Source organism: Choristoneura fumiferana, chromosome 16, assembly GCF_025370935.1.
Source record: "Choristoneura fumiferana chromosome 16, NRCan_CFum_1, whole genome shotgun sequence".
In the NCBI taxonomy this organism is placed as follows: Eukaryota; Metazoa; Arthropoda; class Insecta; order Lepidoptera; family Tortricidae; genus Choristoneura; species Choristoneura fumiferana.
In genome coordinates this window covers 775,502-795,927 of record NC_133487.1, presented here as the reverse complement: position 1 = coordinate 795,927, position 20,426 = coordinate 775,502, and the positions used below count along the sequence as shown (strand labels likewise).

At 38.5% G+C, this 20,426-nt stretch overlaps 2 protein-coding genes across 3 annotated transcripts; one reads left to right on the top strand and one right to left on the bottom strand.

The window, feature by feature from the left end:
• Positions 1 to 31: 31 nt before the first annotated feature.
• On the bottom strand, positions 32 to 5,460 carry BckdhA (Branched chain keto acid dehydrogenase E1 subunit alpha). 2 transcript variants are annotated; one of them, XM_074098899.1, is made up of 8 exons: positions 5,339 to 5,460; positions 4,596 to 4,873; positions 3,741 to 3,997; positions 2,837 to 3,002; positions 2,214 to 2,417; positions 1,320 to 1,438; positions 474 to 621; positions 32 to 171 (listed from the first exon to the last, which is right to left on the bottom strand). In XM_074098899.1, the coding sequence occupies exons 1-8, from the start codon at positions 5,396 to 5,398 to the stop codon at positions 93 to 95; spliced, it is 1,311 nt and encodes a 436-aa protein (XP_073955000.1). In that variant the 5' UTR covers positions 5,399 to 5,460; the 3' UTR covers positions 32 to 92. The 2 variants fall into 2 exon arrangements, with proteins under 2 accessions (XP_073955000.1, XP_073955001.1); XM_074098900.1 differs by having other exon boundaries at positions 4,596 to 4,861; positions 5,339 to 5,452.
• Positions 5,461 to 11,551: 6,091 nt separating this feature from the next.
• On the top strand, positions 11,552 to 19,548 carry CycK (cyclin K). Its single transcript, XM_074099183.1, has 5 exons — positions 11,552 to 12,199; positions 12,873 to 13,059; positions 14,965 to 15,126; positions 17,756 to 17,892; positions 19,388 to 19,548. The coding sequence occupies exons 1-5, from the start codon at positions 11,685 to 11,687 to the stop codon at positions 19,458 to 19,460; spliced, it is 1,074 nt and encodes a 357-aa protein (XP_073955284.1). The 5' UTR covers positions 11,552 to 11,684; the 3' UTR covers positions 19,461 to 19,548.
• The last annotated feature ends 878 nt before the right edge of the window (positions 19,549 to 20,426 follow it).

Sequence of the window (20,426 nt, the reverse complement as noted above, 5' to 3'; positions counted from 1 at the left end):
GATTATTTTATTCGATAAAATAAAACAAATATTATGAAACCAAAAAAAACTTTTTTTTAATTTACAACCAAAATAATTCAACCTATTGGTGTCTATTCGCTTTGATATTGATTCAAAGGATAATGTTCTCCGTATTTCTTCAGATGATTTTCCATTTCCCTCATTTGTTTTCTAAAAACAAAAACACATTTGAATATTGAATGAATTAATGAATGAATAAAATTTCGAAACAACAACAACATATTGAGTAATAATCTCGTGTAAATAAATAAAATGTAATTAATTTCATGAAGTAATTAATTTTATTGTAATAAAATAATTTATGCTTTTTGATGATTTTCAATTATTATCAAATTATCATAAAGGCAATGTTATCAGGATATAAAGTGTAGGACCCATTTAATAGTCTTAAACTCGAGCAAGTTCAAGATGGGTCGCAAGTCAGAAATAATAATATATTTTGATATACTAACTGGAGGTTTGGTGGCATGTCATAATAGACGTCCTCGAGCATTTCTTTCCAATGCGGCTTTTTCTTTTTCTCGGCCTCCTGCATTGTCTTTAAAACCGTGCTTCGAGCTTCCTTCTGGCATGCTTTATCGGCCTCATCGTCCCACAATCCTAAAAGAAAATATTTGTTTGGTTTACCTCATACAGTACGTGTTTTTTTTAAAATTTCTTTTCTTAACGACTAGTGCTAGATTAAGAAGTTGCTAGTGCTAGAGTTTTTCTTAAAATATACTGTATCAAATTCAAATTCAAATCCAAATTTAAATCATTTATTCAGTAAATAGGTCGCAATGGGCACTTTTACATGTCGTTTTTAAACTACCAGCGCTTTCGGAAAGACCATCATTGCCAAGAAGAATGCGCCGCAAGAAACTTCAATAACAGTATACTACTATTAACAGTTACTATGGTGTGTGTGTGCCTGTCTGTGTGTACCTACTACTGCTGAATACCAGCAACTTATACAACTATGACCAGAGCATTAACATTTTGATTTAATCGGCGGTATAAGTATCTTAATTACTACATTGTATGTTAATTAGAAAAGTAAATTTGTATGTTAGTTTAAAAAGCATTCAAATAAACCTTGGAGAGTACATCGTAGGATAACACTCGCAATAGTGATAAGGATAGGTGTATCTATAATAAAGCAATTTTGTGTGTTGTCACGTTTTCTTACATGAATCATTAAGGAAACTATAGGTCTGTTTGTATTTCTTTGTCTACAATTTCATGTTTATATATGACTGTTTGTTTCTCAATAAATAAATAAATAAATGAATATTTTCAAAATGAATAATTAATTATACCTCTACGTTCCAGATAAGATTTAAATTTGCTAATAGGGCTCTCCTCTTTGTTCCATTTATCTATTTCTTCTAAGGACCTATACGCGCTGCTGTCGTCGGATGTTGAGTGGTGTCCAACTCTGAGAACACATTTTGATTTATTTATTATTAAGATAAATGTTTCAATTCAAATGCGAAATTAACTCCGTCTGCAACGGTAACAGCGAGCTATGAAATAAAAAAAAACTCGGTCAGTGAAGAAGAATGAAGTCGCAGGCAAACACTAGTGTATCTAAATAAAAAACACATTTATTGAAAAATGGTAAACTCATTATACTCTATGACGGTCATCAAACAAAAACCATTCCGTACTTTTTTATCGTAAATATTAATCGAAAATATCTATCTACTTATCTATATCTATGAGAAACACCTTTTATCGCTATACATGCTATTTAGAAATACATTTTATATTTTTATAGTATCGAGTATACAACATGAAACAGTAAAACAGGAATTAGTGGCCGTGTTCATCCTTTTTACGTTAAAAATGCGAACGAAGAACGTGGGATTCTAGTTTAATACTAGCTTTTGCCCGCGACCTTGTCAGCAGAGAAATCATTTATCACTATCCTACCGGGAATATGATAAAACTGTTCGTTGTTCTCCCCTGGGCTAAAACCATCTTGATACCAAATTTCTAAAAAGGTAAGGTGAGTAATAACTTTCGTAATTATAATATTAAGTAGTAAGGATCTACTCTTCTAAGCCATTCTCTATTCGTACTACATTCTAAAGTACATCAGCAGTTAATTCTTTTTATCGCATCAACCACCCTTGAAGACAATTTGCCAATGATCGTATGTAAGGTGTTGCTAGAAAATCCTGCCAAAAAGTGTTATGGGCTTTACCCACCGGTAGCACATAGCCTCAATAAGGACAGGCTTGTTCTGCCCCACGGCGATATCGCGGGCACTCCGGACGGCGTTGTAGACGGCGAGAGTGTCAGTGCCGTCAACGCGCAGAGTGTGGAGTCCCATTGCCGGTCCGCGGGCGCCGATGCCGTCACCGCGGTACTGCTCGCTACTTGGTGTAGATATAGCGTATCCATTGTTTCTGCTGCAATTAACAACCAGAAGATTAAAAATAATAACAATCCGTTAGGATTGCATTCTATCTCTTTATTGTATTACGTATGTTCATTAGGAATTTTAGTTTATGATCAATAGGATATTTATTGGATGGATATATCTGCCTTTTATTAAAGGCAATAATGCGACATGTGAAACGCCTGAGATTTATGGGCATGGCCACATCACCTCTGCGTGCCGTCGTTGAGTGAAACAAAATTGCTTATAATATCCGCATAACATGACCCGGCAACGCGGATGTCGCGACGTTTCACGTGAATGACAGCGGGTAGTGATGATGTGGCCAGCCCTATCTTATTATTTGAGCTGATAATCGACCAGGAATATAGACGTCTTAGTCATTCTTGTTACACTTGTCTTAATATCTGGCTTGAAAATAATACGCACCACAATAAAATGACGGGACAGTCCAGCGTAGCGGCGAAGTTGAAAGCTGCGTGTGCGTCGCCCTCCGATGCGGCGCCTTCACCGAAGTAGCAGATGACGCAGCGGTCATTATTGGGCATGCGCTTGAATGCGTACGCTGAGCCGACGGCTTGTGGCATTTGGGTGGCTGGAAAAAGAGGTCATCTGGAGCATTATTTTTGTGACTACAACAAAAATCAGCCGAGTACAAGTCAAACTCACGCACTGAAGCTTCAAAACAAATTTGCATTGGGTCAAAACATGCAATACAATAAATGCAGTAATACAATGCAGTTTTAGCAGATCTATTCCTAATGAAATGTAGAAAATGCAGTGTGATGTCATTTTAAATTTGTTACCGACATGGATGAACAGAAAAAAAAACCGGCCATGAGCGTGTCAATAGGGTTCCGTTGCCATTACGAAAAAAAAAGTTAATATTTTTTTTAAAGATTTCGTATTTTATACGGAATCTTCCAAGTTTTGGTACATTTTATACCTTAGGCTGCTATTTACTATTAAACTTCTAATAATTCTCAAGCAAACTTGACCGTTATAGTTTTCCTTGTAAGTTTTATATACTAACTACCATCCTGATTTAAAAAAAAACCACCCACCGGTTTAGATTTTAGAGGGGGGGGGGGGACGTTCGATTTTAATGAAAATTTGCACTTTAAAGTTAAATATTTCGCAAACTAATCACTGAATCGAAAAATGCTGGAAAGCTGGAAAATATAAAAACTTTTTTTAATGACTTGCAAGTGATTTCATATTTTAGTACCTATTTGACATTAATTTCAGCTTTGCGTTTCTGAGAAAAAGGGTATTGACCGAAGACCGACGGAGACACAAGGAAAACAAAACAACCCTATGGGCTTTAACTTACCTAGCGGACTAGAAATCGTAACGATATTCCTCTGGCTGCTCCCATAATGCACGGGCATCTGTCGGCCCTTGCTAGGGTCCTCACAGTTCCCGTAGCACTGGTTGATCATCTCCGTGACCGTTACTCCCCGGTACAGCAAAACCCCCGCCTCTCGGTATTGAAGGTAGCACAAGTCTTGGGGCAATAGAGCTGCGGCACTGCCGAGTTGAACACCTTCCTCACCGTAGTTCGTCATGTAGAAGGAAATGCGGCCTTGCCTGAAAAATTTAATTTAATATTTTGAACGAAGAATATATGTAATATAATTAGACGACCAGATGGCCTAGTGGTTAGAGATCCTGACTACGGAGCTTGAGGTCCCGGGTTCGATTCCCGTGTCGGGGCAGATATTTGTATAAAAAATACGAATGTTTGTTCTCGGGTCTTGGGTGTTTACTATGTATTTAAGTATGTATCTATCTATATAATAATATTTATCCGTTGCTTAGTACCCATAACACAAGCTTTGCTAAGCTTACTTTGGGACTAGGTCAATTGGTGTGAATTGTCCCGTGATATTTATTTATTTATAATAGTCTAAGGGGCTGTTTCACCATTCATTGATTAGTGTTAACTGGCGGTTAGATGTGATGCCGTCTCTATTTGTTTTGTTCGAATAGACGGAGACGGCATCACATTTAACCGTCGGTTAACGCTAATCAATGGATGGTGAAACAGCCCCTTAATAGACTAATTCGATGAAATTCAGACTGAAATCCAAGGAAGTGTCCTTTATAACGGGTAACAAAAGATTTCTATTAATTTCAAACTCCGACTTAAATTTAGGATAATTAATCAAGATATCCTTGTTCTTACCTCTGGGACTCATACATGATTTTATCCATTTGACTAAGCTGGACCATAGTCTTATACATCGATACCAGAGTCTCGTTTTCGATATTGGGTTCCTCCCTTTTATCGATAATTTCACCGTTGTTCTCCATCACTCGGTAAATAGGAATGGGCTCGTAGCTATTTTCGTTCAGGAACTTCATCTGCGTCACGTAGGCAGCTTTTGCTCCAGGGAATCCCGCTTGTTTCCCTCCATTTTGAATTTCTGGACGTGTGTGCGTTGACAGCAACTGTAAAACTTTCTTAATTAGAAGTTAATAATTTCAAAAGTTTTAATTTGATATCTTTTAAAGTTAATGGTAACAATAATGATAATATAACGATTTGCTCGCAATAAGGGGGACGCGCGTACGTGAACGAACGAAAAGAAAGATAGAAAAATTTGCCGACGTATTCTAATCTAATATTAACTTAATAACATACATCCCAACTATGAGCATGTCAGATAAGGTGGATAAACAATGGCTTTATATCCAAAGAAAGAACTTTTTGTTTGAATCAAACTCATATGATTAAAATAAAATCATGTTGAAATCTGTTTCGAATTTGCATGACTTCGCCGTACATAATATTCCACTTCATTACGAAAACATGCATAACAAGTGGCTTGTTTACATAGTGACGTAGCGTGACTTAACCTTCCTAGTGTCCCCAAACACTGCACTAAAGGGTCTTATTATCAAAGTAGGTGATAAATCTAAACTCACTCGAACTGCTTGACGTAAGGAGTTGAGTCTCACGAAGCTGGCACCGGTTTTGAGCGCCATTTTGCCACTGACGTGCGCGTGCGCCGTACGTAGAGGGCCGTGTAGGCAAACTGTTGAGCTGATAACAAACGAGCGGAGTTATTATGTATCGTCATTCAATTCGATAGCATCGAGCGAGTAAGACAATAAACAGTAGAAATTGATCGAAGGCGCCACTTAATTTTACATATTATATGACGCAAAATGGTTGAACGTGGCGGTAATAATTCGTACGTACCTATATAAAATTTTAGTGCGTTCTCAATCGGAAACGCATAAGAATTGTTTTATGAGTAGGTACCTACTTTAGCATTGTTTTGTTCAGTTGCTTAAAAATTGCTGATAATAGGATTGGCTGGCTTTTCGTTTTTGGAATTTTGGTGTCTGGTATTAACATAAGACGATAATTATTAAGTCTAACGTCACATGAAATAAAAAAATATTGTCACACACTACACTTGTACATTTTTAGTATCGCACGATATGAGTAGGTAGGTACCTATTCAATCAAGGTATCTTCTATCTATCCTTACTTACTTACTTACCATATATATATTATATATGTATGTTTGTGGGTTTGTTCGTCTTTCACGCCGTAACGGAGAGACGTGATTTTTGGCATAGAGATAGTTTATCGGCCCGAGAGTGACATAGGCTACTTTTTATCCCGGAAAAATGCACAGTTCCCGAGGGAACAGCGCGCGATAACCGAATACCACGCGGGCGGAGCCGCGGGCAAAAGCTAGTAAGTATGCTATAAATATAAATAAATCGTAAAATGTGTCACTAAGAGCAAAACTCGGGAGCAGCCGGACCGATTTCGCTAATTCTTTTATTGTTGTGTTCGTTATTGTAAGGGTTTTTATGCAAGGAAATTTAGAAAAAATACAATCGGGGCGAAGCTGCGTGAAACAGCTAGCTATAAATAATTTTCTTGATATCGAAACTTGATTAAAGATAACTAATACGTCAGTTGAGATTTGTTGATAAGTACTTATGTAATGAAATCTTCAAAACAATAATTATAGTTAGATAAGATAGTTGTAAAAAAGCCGTGGTGGCCTAGTGGTTTGACCTATCGCCTCTCAAACAGAGGGTCGTGGGTTCAAACCCCGGCTCGCACCTCTGAGTTTTTCGAAATACTAAATTTACCACGAGCTTTGCGGTGAAGGAAAATATCGTGAGGAAACCTGCACAAACCTGCGAAGCAATTCAATGGTGCGTGTGAAGTTCCCAATCCGCACTGGGCCTGCGTGGGAACTATGGCCCAAGCCCTCTTGTTCTGAGAGGAGGCCTGTGCCCAGCAGTGGGACGTATATAGGCTGGGATGAAGATAGTTGTTGCCGTGAATTCTTGTGTTCGGCTCTGCAGGGCTACTACGAAACTCGAAACTCAAAGTTCGTATCGTACCGTCCCTCTCGCTCTCGTATTAAATAGTCTAAGTGTCAGAGGAACCGCACGACACGAACTTCGATTTTCGAGTTTCGTTGCAGTCACGACTATGTGCGACCAGCGGCCCGGCGATCAATTTCCCTATTCATGGTTAAAAGATGGCTATCGCGTATGAATTCGCCGCTAGAGGCGCTAGTGTAGCGTGAGATCTCCGAAATGTCAAATCTCATAGTTTTTGGGTGAGCTACGCGGGCTTATTTATAATTTTGCTCACTAATCCTGCCGTGAAACAGCAGTGCTTGCACTGTTGTGTTTCGGCGTGGAGAGTAAGACAGCCGGTGAAATTACTGGCACTTGAGGTATCCCATCTTAGGCCTCTAGGTTGGCAACGCATCTGCAATACCCCTGGTGTTGCAGATGTTTATGGGCGGTGGTGATCTCTTACTATCAGGAGACCCACTTGCTCGTTTGCCATCCAGTCGAATAAAAAAAAAAAAAAAAATAAATAAAAAAAAAAAAAAAAAAATTAGAATAATTTTGTGAATATTTTGCAATATCTGAAATTAATTATGGCAAATATGTGTTCCGGGGCAATGAATGTCTGTGTTTTGAGACAGTTTTGTCTTTCGGAAACCTATTGTCCTCCCGTTTTTCTCAACAAACCGGGAACTATGCAACACGTGGCATGCTCGATATTTTTATGGTACGGTTTTAAGGTGTATTAAATATGATTTTAATCTACTTTGTTTTCACGCCCGTAATAACAGACTTTGAAAGCCATACTTAAAAACCTCACGCGACAGTGCGCCATCTAGTGAGACAAAAAACGATAGCCCTCATTCGGCACTAGAGGCGCTAGTGTAGCGTGAGGTCTCCGAAATGTCAAATCTCATAGTTTTTGTTTGAGCTACGCGGGTTTATTTATAATTAGAATAGTTTTGTGAATATTTTGCATAACCTGAATCTGAAATGAATTATGGCAATTATTCGTTACAGGGCAATTAATGTCTGTGTTTTGAGACAATTTTGTCTTTCGGAAACTTTTGTCCTCCCTTTTTCCGAACAAAACGGGACTACGCAACACTGGTTGGTCGATATTTTTATGGTACGGTTTTAAGGTGTATTAAATATGATTTTAATCAAAACTTTGTTTTCACGCCCGTACTTAATAACAGACTTTGAAAGCCATACTTTAAAACCTCACGCAACAGTGGTGCCATCTAGAAAGACAAAAAACGATAGCCCTCATTGCGTGTGTTGCGAGCGGAGGTTGCGAGGCAATCAAAGAGTAAAGTAATGTAGTATATGAGAGGCAAGCACCCACCGGGCGGCGAGTGTATCAGCCGCGCAATGAATGAGTCACGTAAAATGGTCGCCATACCAATACCAATACCACCGCTCGCCCGTAGTCGCTGCGGCCGTGGCTAATGTCATATTTCTCTAACTTTGAAAAAAAAAACTTATTTAATTCATTTTATTATTTGCTTGCAATCAAAGGATCAAGATGAGACTGTGTGAACAAAATAAAATAGTCAGTTTTTATTGAGTAAAAGTCCAATCTAACCAGAAGTTGCTCATAAGAATAATCAATAAAAGCAAGCACCTTTTTAGGGTTCCGTAGCCAAAATGGCAAAAACGGAACCCTTAGGTATACTTTCGCGGGTGACACTTATCCAAGAAGTGCTGTAGGTCCACTCATATTTTATATTACGAATTAATCAGGTATCATAATGATAACGATAGATAAGATCTATTATTCAACGCGGGTGCGTATGTCTATCTAGACAAGGTAATCAATTAATCATAATACATATAAAAATACTAGCTTTAGTACCTTCTTGAGAAACATTTCAATCTTAGAGACTTAGGACCTGTTTCACTACTCATTGATAAATATTTGTGACAAATAAAATGTGATGCTGTCTCTCAAAGAGAATAGGTAACATAAGGTAACATAACCACTATCGTCTCTGTCTATTCGGACAAAACAAACAGAGACAGCATCACAGACTTTGTCACATTAGCCCTGTTTTAACATCCATTGAATAAATTTATCTGACGGATAAATGTGATGCCGTCTCTGTTTTTTTTTTGTACGAATAGACGGAGACGGCATTATATTTATCCGTCAGATAAAATTAATTAATGGGTGGTGAAACAGCCCCTTAAAATCAATGAGTGGGATGAGTGGGGAAATTGGCCTTTAGAATTTAACATTCGCTCTGACAACGCCATCTATGGTAGTACAATCAATCCCATACATTTACTATGACCAGGTGCAGATATATAAGACACGCCACGTAATGACATGCGGTTTTCTCATAGGCATCGTTATCTTTATAAATTATAGTAGATTGTAATTTAATTTATTGTAAATAATAATATTTATGAAATAAGTATTAAATGAATTTGTGACTTTTGCGACTTTTGAGAGTGTTGAGAATGTAATACTCTATTTAAAAACAAACTAATTGGTATTTAGAGATCAATATCGAAATTATCGAAATACCGGTATTATGCAATGTCAATACCGGTTTTGCCAATATCGGTATTATCGAATACCGGTATTCATGCTCTACATCTATGGATTGCAGACGAAATTACCAAAACACTTTGAAACCGAGGTACTTTAGCGTTCTTGGACATTATGCCAGAGAAACGCATCACCCAAGTATTATAATTTTGACCACGAATCCTGTCTCAATCCAGATCTTTTTAGGGTTCCGGAGCCAAAATGGCAAAAACGGAACCCTTATAGTTTCGCCATGTCTGTCTGCCTGTCTATCTGTCCATCCGTCCGCGGCTGTGCTCAGAGACTATCAATGCTAGAAAGTTGTAATTTAGCACGGATATATATGTAAACTATGCCGACAAAATGGTACAATAAAAGTTTCAAAAAAAATTTTTTTAGGGTACCTCGCATAGACCTATGGCCCAAGCCCTCTTGTTCTGAGAGGAGGCCTGTGCCCAGCAGTGGGACGTATATAGGCTGGGATGATGACCTCGCATAGACGTAAACTGGGGGTGATTTTTTTTTTCCCATCCAACCCTATACTGTGGGGTGTCGTTGGATAGGTATTTTAAAATCATTGGGGGGTTTGCTACGACGATTTTTCGATTAATTGATTTTTTTTTGCGAAATATTCCACTAAAGTGAAAATTTTCATTCAAATCGAGCGTCCCCCCCTCTAAAATCTAAACCGGTGGGTGGAAAATTTTAAAAAAAAATTAGGATGGTAGTAAGTATATCAAACTTTCAAGGAAAACTATAACGGCTAAGTTAGCTTGAGAATTATTATAAGTTTTACTCTTAAATAGCAGCCTAAGGTATAAAATATACCTAAACTTGGAAGATTCCGTATAAAATACGAAATCCTCAAAAAATATTACTTAATTTTTTCGTAATGGCTACGGAACCCTATTTGGGGCGTGTCCGACACGCTCTTGGCCGGTTTTTTATATCTGTAGGTAGGTACGCCAAGTTTCGTCTAAATCCGTTCAACCTTTATTGCGTGATGACGCGTAACATACATTCAATTCAAACATCTATTCTTCATTTTGTCACGACAGTGTGTGAAACAAAATAAAAAAAAAGAAACGGGGGCCAAGCCGCGGGTAACAAACAGCTAGTTTATAATAAAAGTTGGATCTGCCTAATTGCTTATCTTAATTATAATATATATAAAAATGAATCCCTATTTCCCTTGGTCACGGCCTCGCGGCATCACGCGTGAATGGCTGGATCGATTTCGCTAAATCTTTTTTTGTTGTGTCTGCTAGTCGAATATAAAATTTCACTGTTCAAATAGGTTCAAATTCAAATCGTTTATTCTGTAACTATAAATAGGCAGTAGGCAATGGGCTCTTTTACACGTCATCATATTATAAACACCAGCCTCAGTGTTATAGTATTTTATGCAACCGTATCGTAATAGGGGTCCTTAAAACACGAGTGTGGGTTTATGAAACGAGGCGTAGCCGAGTTTCATAACAGGGTCACATGAGTGTTTTAAGGCCTAATTACGTACAGTTGCATACAATATTTTATCTATATCCTTATATTAAATCCTCTATCATGTGTCCAAGAACCATTGAGAATGACCTGCATTAACGAGAACTAGGTAGGTATGTCTGTAGGTGTTTCAGCGTGAAGAAGTAACAAACATTTTTCGTGATAAAGTCTATTCGTGATATAGTTTTCGTGATAAAGTTTTTTCGTGATAAAGGTTTTTTGCGATAAAGTCTATTCGTGATTAAGTTTTCGTGATAAAGTCGTTCGTGAAAAATATTTCGTGATATGGTATTTTCGTGATAAAATCTATTCGTGATAAAGTTTTTTCGTGATAAAGTCGTTCGTGAAAAAGTTTTCGTGAAAAAGACTGACACCGTCTGCCCCACGAGCTGCACCAGCTGCGCGCGCGACGACCTGTTGCTGCACTTGGTCGCGGCGCCCCCTCCTCGTGCTGTAATGAATGATGTATGAAATCTCATTACGATACAGATTTCTATATCGTAATGACCATTACGATACAGCCGTGTTCATAATAGAATCCAATGTCGTAATGCTGGTCATTACCTATGGTTTTTGAACGCATAATTGAGAATTTTACTATATGTAGATAAAATAGTTTATAAGCGTCAGATGGACGGAACGACACGAACTTCGATTTTCTAATTTCGTAGTAGCCCTGCTGGTACGAAAAATCTACGAATGTGCTCTGCTCGTAGGAAAAAATAGTTTTAAAACAAATATTTTTCAAATATTTTTGAATCCAAATTCATCTATAAATGCAATGCATGCATTTTGCATATATTATCTGTGCCATCAACCAACCAAACGTCAGGCAGTCACGTCAGTGAAAAGTGAGAGAAGGGATGGTACTATTTTGTTATTTTCATCGAAATAAATTATAAAATGCCTTATTGGTATTACGACAAAAAGGATCTCCTTACGACACCCTCCTCTCGCGATGGAATCACTACAGAGGCAGAGAACCGTTACCGGAAGGAAGGGGCCAGATTTATCATCGACACTGGCTCGAAGATGGACTTAGGTTATAACACAGTAGCTACTGGGGTTGTTTATTTCCACCGGTTCTACATGTTTCATTCGTTCAAGACCTTCCCGCGGTATATCACGGCATGCTGTTGTTTGTTCCTCGCCGGAAAAGTGGAAGAGACGCCAAAGAAATGTAAAGATATAATTAAAGTAGCGAAATCTCTCCTCACCGAACAGAAGTTCGCTTCATTCGGGGATGATCCAAAGGAAGAGGTGATGACGTTGGAGAGGATCCTCCTCCAGACGATCAAGTTTGACCTGCAGGTAGAGCATCCTTATGGTTACCTGTTGAAGTACGCCAAGTGCCTGAAGGGAGACAAGGCGAAGCTACAGAAAATGGTGCAGATGGCGTGGACTTTTGTAAATGATAGGTAAGTACAACATAAGTAAAATAGGCCCTTTTGATTAAAGAATAATTAATAATGCTTTTTCAAATTCCCCTGTGCGCTAGTGTAATTACGTTTTACTTTTTTCCTGGTGAAATAGATTATGTGATCTGGAAAAAGGATGGGGACAATATTCATACATCTGTGCACTCAAGTGTAATTACCACCATCATTATTTTATGGTAAGAGAAGCGGCATGGTAATTAGACAGGTGCACAGAGTAATGAAAATAGCTGATTATAGATATCTTGTGGTGAGTTTTGAGTGATAGCATCTGTGTTGTCTAATGCCTGTGCCGTGCAGTATGCAGCATCAGCACTGCTCCTGTTGCTCATAGTGGTTCAGTCTTCAGTGCTGCTTGTAATGCTTCCCGATTTTCATTCAGTTCCATTTAAAATTGAAAAGAAAAATATCATACCTAAGGAAGTTCTTTTTCCATAGTGTTATATACAAAATTGAGTGTATTTGTTGAATACACTTTCACAGTTCAATTACAATTTTCTGCGGAGATGCAAAGTAGGTAAAAGATAGTTTTTATTCCAGAAAGTTGAACAGTTCCCTTGAGTGTGCAATAAATGAATTCTTAACAGACGAAGTTGTAAAGTTGTGGATGCTACACAGAGACCTCCAATAAAATATTGTTATGTTAATATTCCAGTTTATGCACCACGCTGTGCCTGCAGTGGGAGCCTGAGGTGATTGCGGTGGCGCTGATGTTCCTCGCGGGCAAGCTCAGCAAGTTCGAGGTGGTGGACTGGAACGGGCGAGTCCCCAAGCACACGGCCTGGTGGGACATGTTTGTCGAGGATGTCACAATGGAACTGCTCGAGGATATCTGCCATCAAGTATGATTAAATTAATTATTATTTCACAAGCTGTTGCCTATTACTTTGGCTGTGAAGAACCCGTTTATTACTTTACTGGGGCTATATTGTTGCGTTTTCATGTTTAAAGTACTCAATGGATTGTGATGACATTTAGTATGGAGATATTTTAGGACCCGGTAGGTCTTGGAATAGTTTTGTATCCAGGAAAATTGCATTGTTCCCGCAGGATAGCAATAACAAATTCTTTGTAGATGAAGTTGCGGGCAACCAGTGGTAGTGCTTATAAAAAAAGATGTGCTGCTAAAAATAGTTAATTAACAAAATTAAAACCATATTTAAAAGGTAATTTAATAATTACACTCAAAATCGTTTATAACGGCATCAAATGGACAGCTATAATTATTTGGTTGTTAAATTATGTTTGTTATATCTAGTATTATTTTGGTATATATGATTGTGTGGGATTTTTCCTTGGTTACATGGGATATGCTGTTATAACTGGAGTTGCTCTAAACAGTTTTGATTGTACAACCAAAAATTATGCCTAATTATGCAATTGATCTCTAATGAATGATATATCAAGGTCTTTATATTTTATCTTTTATTCTGTCCTGTAACTTAGGAGACATATTGTTATACACTTTTTTAGAAAAATGTTTGCTATGTATACTAGTAGCATTCTTAGGAGATGAGCCATGAAGGAATTAACTTAAAACTGCCACAACTACTTCAGTGGGTTTTTACCCCATAAAATAATAGTTTTGAAGTGACCCACGGAACTACGGACTACCAATGGAAACAAGCTACAAGAAAGTTGAATGACCAAATTTATAAATAGGTACTGTATGTATGTATGTATTTAAACTCTTTATTGTACAAAAGAAAAGAAACAACACACAATTGTCAAACTTTGAGATACTTGTACAAAGGCGGACTTATCCCTTTAAGGGATCTCTACCAGTCAACCTTTGAGTAGATGAGAGGAGTAATAAGTTAGGGTCCGACAAAGAGTGAGTTTAAGAGTAAAAAAAGTTGTGGAAGCTACTATACAGTCTTTTAAACAATATAATACATAAACTACAATATAAAAAATCAATAAACTACTATATATATGTGTATAACCATAATACATATTATACATGCGAATATAAAACAAAGGAAATGTACTCAAATGTTTAAGGAGAAGGTGTAAGCCAAATCCTTCTCAAGCCCTCTTTGAAAGATCCTACAGTGGGAGATTGCCTGATGGAGGTCGGTAACCGATTCCACAGCCTAGCAGCTTGCACTGTAAAAGATTTAGAGTATGTATACTGTAGCGCCTCCGGTATGTTTTCTGAGACGAAAGTCGATGGCTTTCATGACATCAGGCGCAAGCGAGCTGCCTCTTCAATGAGGCGTTCTCATGGCAGTGCAAACAGTATCCTGGGTGTGATAGCGAGTAGGTTGGATTGTCCCTTTGCTAAGCACTGGAACAGTTTGCATGTTTGCACGTAGATAAAAAATCATAGCATAAGTACTAAAGTAACACATTTTTGTATGTAATAGAAATATAAATTGTTTATTTCTTAGAATATGGTACAAATAAAGTTGTCATTATGAATATGAATCAAATTAATTTAACTTAAAATTATTAAAGAATACATAACTATCATATAACCGGTGGTAGATTTTTTTTGACATTCATAATTGCTTGTTATAGCCTAAATTGAATAAAGATATTTTGACTTTGACTTTGACTTTGATAAACAATTAAAATAAAATTAAATTAAGAATTTAAAGTGACTTTATAAATTAAATTATTATTAACCCATTCTCATATAAAAATTCTTGGAACAATAACCTAATTAATTTAATAATAACTAATGTATTTTTTTTATGGAACCAAGTTTTCCGAAATATATTTTTTTTTCCGTGCCGTTGCAGGTGTTGGACCTGTACTCGCCGCAGACGCAGCCGCCGGGCGCGGAGTCCCCGCCGGGCGGCGCCGCGCGCGCGCTGCCAAAAAACGACAAACGTCCCTCCGTTACTCCGCCAGCTTCCGTCTCGCCTGTCGCCGTGAACACCAATAAGCCGACAGTAACGCCGGTCAGTACAATATATAATCCCAGCCTATATATACGTCCCACTGCTGGGCACAGGCCTCCTCTCAGAATGAGAGGGCTGGGGAAAGTAGTTCCCACGTGGGCCCAGTGCGGATTGAGAACTTCACACACACCATTGAATGAGGGTTTCCACAGAGGCGAAATATCGCTAGATGGCGTTAGCATCGTGAGGTCGTTTGACGTTTGCTTGCGATTGGTTCATTTAGTTGTTTAACCAATCACGAGCAAACGTCAAACGGACCTCACGATACTAACGCCATCTAGCGATGTTTCGTCTCTGTGAAAACCCTCATTACTTTGCAGGTTCGTGCAGATTTTCTCACGATGTTTTCCTTCACCGTAAAGCTCGTGGTAAATTTAAAATGTAATTTCGCACATGAATTTTGAAATCTCGGGGTGTGAGCCGGGATTTCAACCCATGATCTTCTGCTTGAGAGGACACAGGTCAAACCACTAGGACAAGGCCACCATAGCTTTTTTTTTTGTACAATATATGCCACGATAATATTGTATAGTCTTGTAAACTCTTTATTGTACACAAAACACATGAAATTAACAAATAAAATAATAATAATAATGTGAAACACAAAGGCGAACTTATCCCTTAAAGGGATCTCTTCCAGTTAACTTTGAACAATTGACAGGATATCAGAAAAAAGAGTAGACACTATGAGTACAATGAAAAGATAAGAGCCGAAAATTTTAAATATTATTGTGAATATTGAGCGACCACGAACCAGAAGATGAAGCGTTGGCGGGCCTCCCACTAGGTGGATTGACGACATCGCGAGAGTTGCAGGCAACCGGTGGATGCAATTAGCGAGATTGTGGCGTGCAAACCTCGTGCCGCCCAAATGTGTAATGTGCTATTTATGACAATGTAACAAAGTAAAAAATATTTTTCACTTCTCATGCTCGTAAAGTTCATGTTTATGCTGGATGTAGGCGTCATAAAATGACTTTTTATGCACTAGTGCATAAAGTAAAATCTTCGTGTAAGACCAAGGTAATCAAGTGTCAACAGCCACAAACAAAAAAGTTTCTACATATTTTTTTAAATAATTTCTAATTTATTTAAACCTAAAAATCAATCAATATAAATCAATAAAACTAAAAAATATAATTAATTATATAATAATGCATGAAAAATAAAAGGTACATAGCAAGTGAACAATTGTTTCCACTGTTGCTATTTCATTTCCTCGCAATCTAAGTGAAAAGCAGAGTGTAAAACATTAAACCCATTTTCCCCTCGACGTGTCTAACCACCCTGGCCGCGCCGGCTCGCGTGGCTATATGAACGTCTTGGGTAAAATGGCTCGTTTTATGCTCTTGATGTACAATCTACTATTGTTTCTCTATTGTTTTATACCACGGCAGTTCGGTTTTAATCCCGAAACAATAAAATTAAAATTGCTTCGCTATTTTTTTTATAACGGGTTCCGGAGCCAAAATGGCAAAAACGGAACCCTTATAGTTTCGCCATGTCTGTCTGTCCGTGCGCGGCTTTGCTCAGAGACTATCAATGCTAGAAAGCTGTAAATTTGCACGAATATGTATGTAAACTATGCCGACAAAATGGTACGATAAAAATATCAAAATAAAAATGTTTTTAGTGTACCTCCCATAGACGTAGTGGGGGTGATTTTTTTTTCTCATCCAACCTTGTAGTGTGGGGTATCGTTGGATAAGTATTTTAAAATCATTAGGGGGTTGCAAAAACGATTTTTCGATTCAGTGATTTGTTTGCAAAATATTCAACTTTTAAAGTGCAAATTGTCATTAAAATCGAGCGTCCCCCCACTCTAAAATCTAAACCGGTGGGTGGGAAAAAATTGAAAAAATTCAGTATGGTAGTAAGTATATCAAACTTTCAAGGAAAACTATAACTAACGGCTAAGTTTGCTTGAGAATTATTAGTAGTTTAAGAGTAAATAGCAGCCTAAGGTATAAAATATACCTAAACTTACGCAACGCATCTGCAATACCCCTGGTGTTGCAGATGTTTATGGGCGGTGGTGATCTCTTACAATCAGGAGACCCTTTGATCGTTTTCCATCCTGTCAAATAAAAAAAAAAAATAAAAACTTGGCAGATTCCGTATAAAATACGAAATCCTTAGAAAGTTATTACTTTTTTTTTCGTTATGGCTACGGAACCCTATTTTGGGCGTGTCCGATACGTTCTGGCCGGTTTTTATTAATTAAATTCGGGTTTTGTTCCGCGTACCTTGATTTTGCCGAAGCTCGATATAAACCCCGATACAAAACCCGAATTTAATTGATAAAATGAGTAACGACCGCGATGGTCTAAAATATTCTGTAACAATAACTCTTTATTGAAATACACGTAGTATCTAAAGCCGGCCATACACGTTACGGGAGCGGTCTTCAGTTCTATTTGCGATGGCATCCAGCGAGGACGAGGACGAACTAGCACTGCTAAGCTGTGCGTTAATTTTGAGGAAAAAACTATACAAGAACAGTGAAAAGGAAGCGAAAGAAGTGGTGTAAGCATTGGTTATTAAAAAAGAAACACGCGGGTAACGCACACACGCACAGGTAAGAGATAGTTTTCACGCGTTCTAATGTAAATTGTTTGTGTGCTTACAGGTGAAGAACGGAGCGGACATCAAACTGGAACCCCCCAAGATGGACCCCATGCGGTTCACGTACCCCGCGTATCCCGGGCTAGCCCCGTACCCCCCCGTGTACTCCGCGCCGCCGCCCAACATACCTCCCCCTCCAAGGTAAGTAACTTAACCTATAAGCCGTCGAAAATTGGATCCTTTCGACTGCCATCATTTTATAAGTCATAATTATTGTTAGTCATAATACTCATTTTTCCCCCGCTGAAACCATACATCCATACTTACTAATATTATAAATGCGACAGTGTGTTTGTCCGTCTTTCACGCCGTAACGGATCTACGGATCGACGTGATTGTTGGCATAGAGATAGTTTATGGGCCCGAGTGACATAGGCTGCTTTTTATCCCGGAAAAATGCACAGTTCCCGAGGGAACAGCGCGCGATAACCGAATACCATGCGTGCGGAGCCGCGGGCAAAAGCTAGTTTTTCATACATTTTTAAATGGTCATCCTGTAGAAATCTATAGGTTAGGTTAGTTTAATAACAGTTCTAAAAAATAAATGGATTCAGATAAAAAAAGTTATGTCAATAATGTATTGATTAGCAATTTTCGACCAGCCGATATAGACCCGTCGAAAATGTATGTGCAGTGCACTTAGCTCGTTCTTGCTACCTATATCTTGACACTTGGTAGAACTCTGTTGCAGTAAGCATTTTGCCGCACTTGTAAAAAAAACGTAAGAGTTACGAACTTGCCAAGGTATAGCACGCTATCCCGCGAGAACAATTAAATTTTCCGGGATAAAAGCTATCCTATGTCCTTCCCAGTATCTCAAACTATCCCCATACCAAACTTCGTCTATATCGGTTTAGCAGTTGAAGCTTGGAGAGGTGACTGACAGATAATTACTTTGCATTTATGATCCTAGTAAGGATAAAATAAGTAAATGAAATAATAAATAATACTATAAATTAAGTTTATTCTGTGATTTATAGCTGTTGGTTCTCCATAAATAAATAAGGATATACTGGCATTATACTAAGACTTTCGAAATTCGCAACCAACTCTCAAATCTGGCCTAAAGCCGAGTTTAGACTTGCAAGAAAAATCGTGCAAGTTGCATTACATTGCGGCGCTACAAATTCATTGGCTTTACGGCCTCGCAGTGGCGGCGCAGGACCTAAATTTGGCGTGGGCGGGATAAATTTTGCGAGGCCCTGCGATGGCACAACACACATTAGATGACGGATTTTTAAGTATGCAATAAAACAAGAACCATTCGAGGCCTCGTAGACCGCGATGCTGTGGGCGGTCACACGGCATCGCAATGTATTGCAACTTGCACGATTTTTCTTGCAAGTCTAAACTCGGCTTAAGAACCAGAGGCCGTATTTTCTAACGAACTTATGTTCGCAATCGCATTCAACATCTCTCTCTCTGCCCCTCATTTTATACCGTCTAATAGATGGTGAAATCGATTGCGATTTCAAGTGTGTTGACAATAAGCCCTCTGATTACGCACTGCTGTGAGAAATACTTTCCACCTAAAATATCAGGTACTTATCACATGGCGAAACAAGCCTGAAACGATCTTAGTTCGTATTGAAGACCCTAACACAGTGCAATTACTAAATGTATTGTTCTTTTCCAGGCTGCCGATCCCAACGGGTCCACCCCCTCCCCTGGTGTACTCAGAGCCGCCCCCCTCGCGGTTCCCCCCGTAAACGTGCCCCCTCCTAACTACTTCCCTCCGTTGCCCGCGCGCGGCCCCCACCCCCTGGACCGCCCCCCAGGCCGTATTACCCGCCCCCCTAGCCTAAGTTAGCCTAAGTTCATTTTTTACTGAAATATAATTGATAGACTGCTATGACTGGGTTTTATTTTATTACTGAATTGCCTTTGTTTTTTGGCAACGCGTCTGTTTGTGTTAGTTTGCTTGCGGAGTCCACTCAGTGATAAATTTGGCCCAGCCTTCATACAAAATTACCGATTCTGCTTACATTTGAGGGTCAGATTTTTTGCCACTCAGTATATTTAATGTAACACAATATAATGTGATGCCGGCTTTTTTAGGGTTGCGTAGCCAAAATGGCAAAAACGGAACCCTTTAGTTTCGCCATGTCTGTCTGTCCGTCCGTGCCTTTGCTCAGGGACTATCAATGCTAGAAAGCTCTAGCACGAATATATACTGAGCGACAAAAAATGTGGCCCTCAAATGTATGCAGTAATAGGTAATTTTGTATGTAGCGTGGACCAAATTTTGTGCCGCTGAGTATATATGTAAACTATGCCGACAAAATGGTACAATAAAAAAATCAAAAACATTTTTTTTTACAGTACCTCCCATAGACGTTAAGTGGGGGTGATTTTTTTTTCTCAACCTTGTAGTGTGGGGTATCGTTGGATAGGTCTTTTAAAACCATCGGGGGGTTTCTACAACGATTTATCTGTCGCAAAATTGATCAATGAGTGAGTGGTGTTACAGGGCCCTTGAGCTACTTTGGTAATATAATAAACATTTTTAACCCCCGACGCAAAAAGAGGTGTGTTATAAGTTTGACCGCTATGTGTGTCTGTCTGTGGCACCGTAGCTCTTAAACGGGTGAACCGATTTGAATGCGGTTTTTTTTATTTGAAAGCAGGTTTTCTAGCGATGGTTCTTAGACATGACTCCTCAAAATCGGTTAAGA